General features: G+C 43.6%; 2 protein-coding genes across 2 annotated transcripts in view; both read right to left on the bottom strand.

Moving 5' to 3' along the window:
- Positions 1 to 2598: 2598 nt before the first annotated feature.
- On the bottom strand, positions 2599 to 3564 carry LOC112415767 (olfactory receptor 3A3-like; the record flags this gene model as incomplete). Its single annotated transcript, XM_024768929.1, has 1 exon — positions 2599 to 3564. A coding segment is annotated over one exon (756 nt), but the record flags the coding sequence as incomplete, so codon positions are not given.
- Positions 3565 to 9111: 5547 nt separating this feature from the next.
- GAB3 (GRB2 associated binding protein 3) overlaps positions 9112 to 10597 on the bottom strand; it is a 70831-nt gene continuing 69345 nt past the window's right edge. Inside the window, exon 12 of the mRNA XM_024768926.1 lies at positions 9112 to 10000. The gene's annotated coding sequence lies outside the window, so the exon portion shown is untranslated. The remainder of the gene's footprint in view (positions 10001 to 10597) is intronic.

Raw genomic sequence — 10597 nt, forward strand, 5'->3', positions numbered from 1 at the left:
CCTGCCGATGCAGGGGACACAGGTTCGAGCCCTGGTCCGGGAAGATCCCTCATGCCGTGGAGCAACTAGGCTCGTGAGCCACAACTACTGAGCCTGTGCGTCTGGAGCCTGTGCTCCGCAACAAGAGAGGCCGTGATCGTGAGAGGCCCGCGCACTGCGATGAAGAGTGGCCCCCGCTTGCCACAACTAGAGAAAGCCCTCGCATAGAAACGAAGACCCAACACAGCAAAAAAATAAAATTAATTAATTAATAAAGTCCTACACCCAACATCTTAAAAAAAATTTTTTTTAAATGCAGGATACAAAGTGCAGAAGGCAAAAAAATAAAATAAAATGAATATCTGATTATACAAAAATGTTAAACTCTGTTATGATCAAAACACCATAAATAAGATGAAAAGAGAAACGAGTTAGGAAAAAATCAGTGATACAAATAGTAAACTAAAGAAAATATCTTTAAAATGTGGGAAAAGAACCCGAAAAATCTCTTAGAAATCAGTACATAAAAGACAAACAATCCAATATGGAACTGTACAAATGACAAGAACATGGCATTCATGGAATAAGAATTATAAACAGCCAAATTGGTACTTGATATGATCTTATTAATGTAAAACAAATATTGTAAATGCAGGTTAGCATATCCCAGGAAAAGATCTGGACGAATACACATAAAACTGCTCGTAGTGGTTAGTGCAGACACATTATGAGAAAAAAATGTATTTATTCATTCATTTATTTATTTATTTATTTTTGGCTGCCTTTGGTCTTTGTTGCTGCACTTTGCACAAGCAGGGACCACTCTTCGTTGCGGTTCACGGGCTTATTGCGGTGGCTTCTCTTGTTGCATAGCATGGGCTCTAGGTGCGTGGGCTCAGTACTTGTGGCTCGTGAGCTCTAGAGCGCAGGCTCAGCAGTTGTGGCACATGGGCTTAGTTGTTCCGCGGCTTGTGGGATCTTCCCATACCAGGACTCGAACCGGTGTCCCCTGCATTGGCAGGGGGACTCTCAACCACTGTGTCACCAGGGAAGCCCCCTATGAGAAATTTTAACTTTCTATGAGTGCACCTTTATGTAAAGCATAAATGATTTTATTTATTTCATTAAATTTTTTTTAACCATTTAAAGAATTGAAGTACAGTTCGTTTACAGTGTTGTGTTAGTTTCAGGTGTATAGCAAAGTGATTCCATTACACACACATACACACATAGTGTTTTATATATATATATATATATATTCTCTTTCAGATTCTTTTCCACTATAGGTTATTACAAGATATTGAATATAGTTCCCTGTGCTATAGAGTAGGTCCTTGTTGTTTATCTATTTTATATATAGTAGTGTGTATATGTTAATCCCAAACTCCTAATTTATCTCTCCCCCTCTCCCTCTGCTATCCTCTTTGGTAACCGTAAGTTTGTTTTTTATGGCTGTGAGTCCATTTCCGTTTTCTAAATAAGTTCATTTATATCATTTTTTAAAGACTCCACATATAAGTGATATCATATGATATTTGTCTTTCTCTGTGTTACTTCACTTAGTATCCTAATCTGTAGGTCCTTCCATGTTGCTGCAAATGGCACTGTTTCATTTTTTATGGCTGAGTAATATTCCATTGTATATATTCCCACATCTTCTACATCTGTTTATCTGTCAATGGGCATTTAGGTTGTTTCCATGTCTTGGCTACTGTGAACAGTGCTGCTCTGAACATAAGGGTGCATGTGTCTTATTGAATCATAGTTTTGCCTGGACATATGCCTAGGAGTGGGATTGCTGGATCATATGGTAGTTCAATTTTTAGGTTTTTAAGGAACTTCCATACTGTTCTCCATCGTGGCTGCACCAATATACATGCCCACCAGCACTGTAGGAGGCTTCCTTTTTCTCCACACCCTCTCCAGCATTTATTATTTGTAGACTTTTTTTTTTTTTTTGCTGCGTTGGGTCTCCATTGCTGTGCACGGGCTTTCTCTAGTTGCGGCTGTCGGGGGCTACTCTTCTTTGCAGTGCATGGGCTTCTTATTGCAGTGGCTTCTCTTGTTGCGGAGCACGGGCTCTAGGCACACAGGCTTCAGTAGTTGTGGCATGCGGGCTCAGTAGTTGTGGTTCGCGGGCTTGGTTGCTCTGTGTCATGTGGGATCTTTCCGGACCAGTGATTGAATCTGTGTCCCCTGCATTGGCAGACGAATTCTCAACCACTGCGCCACTGGGGAAGTCCCTATTATTTGTAGACTTTTTAATGATTGGCATTCTGACCGCTGTGAGGTGATACCTCACTGTAGTTTTGATTTGCATTTCTCTAGTAATTAGCGATATTGATAATCTTTTCATGTGCCTGTTGGCCATCTGCCTGTCTTCTTTGGAGAAATGTCTGCCTAAATGATTTTATAATAAGTATATATTGTAGTTGAAAAAAATAAAAAATCTCTAAGCGTCCAGAACTGTAAATACACAGTGATTCCAGTTTTGTTTCCCTGCTTTATATACACATGCACATACATTTGCAGTTCAAAAATACACCTGAAGGAAACCATGAAAATGTTCACAGTGGTTCTCTGTAGGTGGTGAGATTGTGAAGGGTATTTTTTTGTCATTTTATGAACTTCTGTAACTGCACAACTTATTCAGTGACAATGTTTTATTTCTATCAATACAAAAAACAATGTTTTAGAATAAAAAATGCAACAGAGATATTTGATCTTTGCTAGAATGGAGGAAAACCTGGCACACAAAATAAGATTCACCAGATGGACCATCTACACTAAATTTCAGACTCCTATGTAGTTGGATTAAGTCCCAAAGCATCAGGTATGTGCCAGCCGCACTGTGGAAGAGTGTGGCCTTGTTTCGCATGTGCCATAGACGATGGGGTTGAGCATGGGAGCGAGGCCCACATACAGCACAGAAAGAACCCGGTCTCTCAAGCCAGAGTGTGCAGAGCTGGGAAGGATGCAGTGGAGGACTGAAGTGATGTAGAAAATACAGACCATGGTGATGTGAGCACCACGGGTAGAAAAGGCTTTTCTTTGGCCCTCGGCAGAGTGAGTCCTGAAAACCGCAGTGACAACATGTATATAGAAGCTCACAACCAGGGCACAGGGTGCAAGAGCCACCAGAAAACTGAAGAAGAGCAGGGCAAGTTCATTGGCCCACGTGGTGGAGCAAGAGAGTTTGAGCAGTGGAGGGAGGTCACAAGAGAAGTGGGTGATAAGGCGGGGTCCACAGAACTTGAGGAGAGCCGCAAGGATGGTGTGGGTGAGGGCACTGGTCAAAGCAAGCAGGCAGGAGATTGAAGCCAGTCCTGTCCGGGTCCTTTGGCCCATGAGGACTAGGTAGCGCAGTGGCTGGCAGATGGCTGCGTAGTGGTCATAGGCCGTGGCTGTGCGCAGGCAGCACTCCCAGGGAGCCAGGAAGTGGAGAAAGAATATCTGGGTGAGACAAGCATGATGGGGCATGACCCACACTGGTGCCAGCAGATGTACTAGAATCTGGGGCACCGTGGTGGAGATATAGGCAGTATCCAGCAGCGAGAGGTTGGCCAGGAAGAAATACATGGGAGTGTGGAGTCAGAAGTTCCCAGCCGCAGCCACTATGTAGAGCAGCAGAAAGCTGGCAAAGAGCAAAGCCTCAACTCCTGTGTCCCGTTCCCCAGCTGCGTGAAACCACGCATTGAAACTCGCACCTGTGGAGTCCAACTCAGAGTCACATGAGGGTTTAAGTTTGGAGTTTCAATTTACAAAAGGGAGTGGTGGTGAGGGAAGAGACAAAGAAGACTGGTTTCAGGCTTAAGGGAATAAAACTCAGAATTGGAAGAATGCAATTAGGCTCAGGAGACCAGCAGTAAAGGAGAGGCCAGCAGAATGGAAACCCCATCAGTCCTCACACCAAGAGGAGGTGCACAGACCTTGAAGTCACAGTACATGCACATTCTATGAGAATATCAAAGGCAGTCCCTCAGAAACTTCTGAGTAAGTGGCCCTGCACCTTGTAATTACCTGAAATTGTCCCATCACCAACCCAACAGAACCCCTACTCAGGATCAGTGATGAGATCAGGTCCCTCCTTCTCTTGCGCTGAACCTTTCAGTGCCTCCCATCTCACTCAGAGTCAAAGCCAAAGTCCTCCTCGTGGGCTAGCAGACCCTCTGTGATATGCCCTCTCCTTTCCTCTCTGGTCATCAGACAAGAGTTTCGTCAGCATCTTGTCCCATGTCACATCTTCAGACCTACCTACAGCAGCAAACATCCTTGCCTATTTCCTGCCTTGGAGGAAGAGGGCTCTGCCCTTCTATCCAAGGCTAACTTCTCCAGCTGCTCTTCATCTCAGTACTTGGCAATCCTTTTACATGTGAATGTACTAAAGGCCACTCAGTTGTTTACTTTAAAATGCTTTATTTTATGGTATGTCAATTTTGCCACAATAGAGAAGAAAGCAAACTAAAGACTTTCTTCAGACATATAAAAGCTGAATTATTGTCAGCAGAAAACCTGCACTACAAGAAATGTGAAAGACAGTTCTCTTCAAGGAAGGATGACACCAGATGGAATTTTGGATTTATGTGAATGAATGATGAGTTCCAGAAATGGAAACTATGTAGGTAAACATAAATTTTTCTCATTTTAATATCTCTTTCAATCATAGCAAACTGTTTAAGCAAAAATATTAACAGCATAGTGTGCGGTTTATAACCAATGTAGAAATAAAATGTATGACAACAATAGTACAAAGGACATGAGTGGGTAATTGGAAGTATATTGTAATGTTCTTACATGATATGTGGAATGATTTTCAACCATTTGAAGGTAGTCAATAATAAGGTAAAATGTCTATTAGAAACCCTAGATCTAAAAAAAGATACAGTGAGGATAAAATGGAATTCTAAAACTTATTCAATCTAAAAGAAGTCATGAAAAGATAGAACGAGGAACATAGAACACATGGGACAAACAGAAAATAAAGTACAGGATGGTAGACTTAAACTGAGCCATATCACTAATTACATTAATGGTAAATGGTCTTCAGTTAAAAAAAATGCTTCAGTTAAAAAGCAGAGATTGTCAAAGTGGATAAAAGGGCAAAACAAAACATATGCTAAGCATAAGAAACCCACTTTAAAACATAAAGATATAGGTCTGGTAACAGTAAAAAGATGGATGAAGACATACCATGCAAACTCGAATAATAAGAAAGTTTGAGTAGCTATATTAATAGCAGGCAGAGTAGACTTTACGATAAGGAATATGATGGGATGGAGGACATTTGCTAATGATAAAGGGGTTATTTCATGAAGAAGTCATAATAACAAAGCTTCAAAATGTATGAAACAAAACTCACAGAAACGAAAGAAGTAAAGTAGCAATCAAGAGGAAACTTATCTTAAGTAACAGAACGATATTGCAGAAAATCAGACATAGAAGAGCAAATTTTAATTTTAAATTTAACCTAAATAAGCAGTAGGAAAGAAATAATGACGATAAGAGCAGATATGAATAAAATGTAAAATGAGCAAATAAATGATAGAGAAAAATCCATGAAACTGAAAGCTTTTAAAAATACCAATAAAACTGATAAAAACTGTAACCAGGGAATGTTAGGAAAAATGTTTGTGAATAAATTTTCCAATTTAGATGAGATGGACAAATTCCTTGAATGACGCAAATCACCAAAACTAACTCAAGAAGTGGAAAACCTGAATATCCCTAAATCTATGAAAGAAATGGAACAGAAAACTCCAGGCCCATATGACTTTACTAGTGGATACTATGAAATACTTAGAGAAGAAATATTACCAATCCTATACAAACTCTTTCAGAAAGTAGAGGAGGGGAAACACCTCTCAAATCATTTTATGAGGCCAGCATTACAAAATACCCAAACCAGATGAAGACATTGCAAGAAAAGAAAACCATAGACCAATATCCTTCATTAACTTACACATAAAAAACTTAAATATTAGCAAGTTTAATCCAGCAATACACAAAGAGGACAATACATTACAACCAAGTGAGATTTATCCCAAGAATGAAAGATTGGTTTTGCATTGAAAAATCAGAGTTATTCATCATATTAACAAAATAAAGGAGAAAAACCATGTAATCATTTCAATAGATGCAGAAAAAGCATTTGACAACATTCAACAACCACTATGATAAAAACTCTCAGAAAACTAGGACTAGAAAGAAACTTTCTTAATCTGATAAAGGCAGTCTACAAAAATCCTACAGCTAAAATGATAATGGAGGAAAATATAATTCCCCACCCCTGAATTTGAGAATAAGGCATGGATGTTCACCACTTTTATTAAGTATTGTCCTGGAAATCCTAGGCAGTGCACTAGACAAGAAAGAAAAATAGAAGTTATACAGATTGGAAAAAATAGAATTATCTTTATTCAGAGATGAAATGTTTGTGTATGTAGAAAATCCTAAGCAATCTACAAAGAAAGAAACATGAAATTTAAAAATCACTATAATTTATAATAGTATCCTAAAACATGAAATACTTAGTGATGCATTTAATAAAATACGTGTAAAACATTTACAGTGAAAACTAAAACCTATTAATAAGAGAACTTAAGACCTATAGTAATGGAGAAATGTATCACGTTCATGGATTGGAAGACCCAGTATTTTTTATTTTTAGTCACAAAAATTTAACGTTTGAAGATTTCCATCACAAAGCAAGATTACACATAGACAAAAATTAGGAAAGTAAACAAATAGAAAATTTGTTAGCAGAGGAAAGAAAAGTAGTACATATGGCAAAATATTCAATCCCACAAGTTACTTATAAAATGATAATTAAAATAGCAAGTGAATACCAATTTATAACTAATAAATTAGATGTACTAAAATTAACAGCCAGTGCTGACTAGGTTGTAGTCAATGGGTATACTATATTGATGACAGTGTGAATTGATGTAATTCTTTTTGGCAAACAATTTGCAATACATTTGAAAAGAAACATACATCTATTGCATGTGATACTGGACATCCTGTAACACAGCATCTACAGCTTTGTCTCCTTCTCCTCCCACAGTGGACAGAAATAATTCCATATTCAATCTTGCCAAGGTGCCCCACAGTATCAGTTACTGGGTGTTATCTGACATCCTCAGATATATATGAGGATGAAGGATCAGAAATATTAAACCCAGGCCCAGGAAGTACGAGTATATATTAGGAAAAGGATACCACAAAGGAACGAAGACGCAAGTATTAAGAAGAAATTTGGGGGGCTTCCCTGGTGGCGCAGTGGTTAAGAATCCGCCAGCCAATGCAGGGGACACGGGTTTGAGCCCTGGTCTGGGAAGATCCCACGTGCTGAGGAGCAACTAAGCCCGTGCGCCACAACTACTGAGCCTGCGTGTCACAACTACTGAAGCCCACGAGCCACAACTACTGAAGCCCTTGTGCCTAGAGCCCGTTCTCTGCAACAGGAGAAACCACTGCAATGAGAAGTCCGTGCACCACAATGAAGAGTAGCCCCCGCTCGCCACAACTAGAGAAAGCCCGTGCGCAGCAACGAAGACCCAACGCAGCCAAAAATAAATAAATTAATTAATTTTAAAAAAAGAATATATTTTTTAAATATCCTGCTGGTCATCAAGAAGATAACAGCAATTCCAATTTTTTTGGAAATGAGGGAAAGATATGAATAGGCTAGTTACAGAAAAGGAAACCCCCAAAAGCCGCAAGGATATAGTAGGAGTGGAGACGGGTACAGCCATAGCAGAGAGCAGCGTGGCACGACTGAATCCAATGACGTCTTCCCATCCCTAAAGCCCAGCAATTCTGCTCCTGGGAACTTGCCACTGGTCCCCTTAATGGGTATGTATGAGGATGTCCATCAGGTACTTTTCACAGAGGCGGGAGTCAGAGACCCCTAGACGTCCCACTGACCCTCCTTCTGACCTTATTTCAGACCCTCAGGTGGGTCTGGTTAATTCATGAGTTTCCTCTTGTGATATGGATGACAGCAGAAGCCAACATGCTAGACCCTTGCTCAGTACATTCTCTGGGCTTTTCCCGCACATGTCCAACCAGTGTCCACGCCTACTCACTACCTACCCGTGTGAGTCCGATTCTGCACTGATGTGTTTTTTTTTTTTTCCCAGTGATGATGATTCAAACCTCTTTGCTAAACCTAAAACTAAAAAACTATAAGAATGTCTGCTCACAGCTCCCCCTTTGCAACTCCCACAGGGGAACCTGGGACACAGAGCTCATTGAGTCTTCCGTAAGTGACTGTGAGGCTTTAATTCCCACCTGGCTTTCGTACAAGACCACAGCTCGGCCTCCCTAGTCCAGCTCCCTACTGCCCATTATTCAGAGAAGATGGCCTGCTCTCCTTTCCTCGTGTTTATATGTTAGTCTGGCCTGAATTGTAATCACTTCTGTACCCTCTGCTTTCTCCTGAAAAAAGTATGTGGCTTTACAAATTGGACCACGCGAATCATTTCCTCTGCAAGGAGTTCACTGACACCATCCACTCCCACCTCCCACCTGTCCTTTTCCACTCCTTTCAAATAGCTCTAGTTTACCATCTGCAGCCTTTGACACATCTCCCTTGACATGTTTTTCAACCTAAATACCAGCTTTATTACTGATAAAACTGATTGGGGGACTTCCCTGGTGATGCAGTGGTTAAGACTCCATCCTCCCAATGCAGGGGGCCTGGGTTTGATCCCTGGTCAGGGAACAAGATCCCATGTGCGTGCCACAACTAACAGTTCGCATGCCACAACTAAGAAGCCTGTGAGCTGCAACTAAGGAGCCTGCCTGCCACAACTAAGGAGCCCACATGCCACAACTATGGAGCCCACCTGCTGCAACTAAGGAACCCGCAAGCCACAACTAAGACCCAGCACAACCAAATAAATAAATAAATACATTAAAAAAAAAAACAACAAAAACTAACTGATTGGGGGTACTTCCCTGGTGGTCCAGTGGGTAAGACTCCGATTTCCCAATGCAGTTCCATCCCTGTTCGGGGAACTGGATCCCACATGCCGCAACTGAGGAGTTCGTGTGCCACAACTAAGGAGTCTGCACACTGCAACTAAGTCCCACATACCGCGGAGCAACTAAGCCCATGCGCCACAACTACTGAGCCTGTGTGCTAGAGCCCACGAGCCACAACTACTGAGCCCGCACGCAGCAACGAAGACCCAATGCAGCCAATAAATAAATAAAGAAATAAACAAGCTAACAGAAAAAAAAAACATCTAGACCTGGTCTAGATGTCGAGTAGCCAAAGGGAGGACTCTGGTGGGTTCTGTGGCTTGGCCGCTCACCATGTACTCCAACCTCGGTCCGGTGAGGCCTCTTCTACCGCACACGCTGGAGAAATAAGAGCTGCGTTTCCCCAGCCCCCTTTGGAACTAGCATCCTGGGCGAGGTCCAGGCGTGGCCAGCTAGTTGCCCTCACGTGCGATGCAGGGGGCAAAGCAAGATGGAAGTCCACTTCTGTGAGTCACAGGGACGCGGTTTCTGTGTGAGTACTAGCAGAGTGTCCATGTGTGCTGGGACGCACAGTGCGGCCCTGGGGGTGTGCTGGGCCACCTTGGACCTGCTGGCGACAGCCAAGCGGGAGTGTCTCTTTGCGGCCAGGCACTCAGTGACGTCGTGTCGGCGGCCTGCAGTCAGTCAGCTGTGGTGGGAGTGGGTACAGCGTGGAGATCAGCAGATGCAGGGCCCCTGCTGCATCTGGAGAGCCTTTGTTAAAGCTTCACCAGTGCAGCACTGGCTGCCCAGGTGAGGGCGCCTGCTGAGTGAGCGTCCACCTCGGGTTAGCCTCTGGGGCCGAGGCCAGGGCTGCGGAAGGATGGTAACCAGCCCAGCAGGTGGACGAGTGGCCTGGAAACAGCCGAGAGGAAGCCAGACCGGCTCGTGTCACCTCCTGGCCCTGGGACGTGAGGGGCCAGGCTGGCCCAGGAGCAGGAGGGTCCACATCACTGGCAAGGACAGCAGGGAGCACGAGGAGGACGAGGGGCACCTGAGAGGAGGTGGAGAGAAAGTAGAATCAGCATCCGTCACCACAGCTGGTGTCACCGCCACAGCTCCTTTGATTCCAGGCACGTCCTTAGGGCGCTTGGGGTTGACTGGCGTTAACCCTGTTCTAGCACAGAATCTTCATTTCCCCGTTTCCATCCCGCCCCGCAGCTGGGGGGCCTGTGAGGCCTTGGCTGGCGCATCTCTCAGGACAGCTGAGGTGGATCATCTCTCTGTCAGTAAAGTTGCTGTTTCTGTGTTCAGTTAGGTAAGTCAGCGGCTCCCCGCTAAGAATACTCACGGGAACCTAGCCCGGGTTAGCTGAGCAGCGCTGACCTATGGCCTGAGCATCGAGTCCCTCCCCCTCCCTCGGTTCACCCATGGAAGCCCTAACCCCCCCACAGGATGGACTTCGGAGGCGGGCCTTTGGGAGGTAATAGGGTCTGGACGAGGTCATGCGGCTGGCGCCTCCATGATGGGGGTCAGTGAACACACCCACCAGCCCTGACCTCCCCACTCGGCGGAGACCCCGCTGCTTGGAGGTCCTACACTTCCCCTGCTGTTTGTGGTTTACTCTGGGCTTTACTGGGGGGAGGGTCGG

Source organism: Neophocaena asiaeorientalis, unplaced genomic scaffold (assembly GCF_003031525.2).
Source record: "Neophocaena asiaeorientalis asiaeorientalis breed wild unplaced genomic scaffold, Neophocaena_asiaeorientalis_V1.1 scaffold811, whole genome shotgun sequence".
In the NCBI taxonomy this organism is placed as follows: Eukaryota; Metazoa; Chordata; class Mammalia; order Artiodactyla; family Phocoenidae; genus Neophocaena; species Neophocaena asiaeorientalis.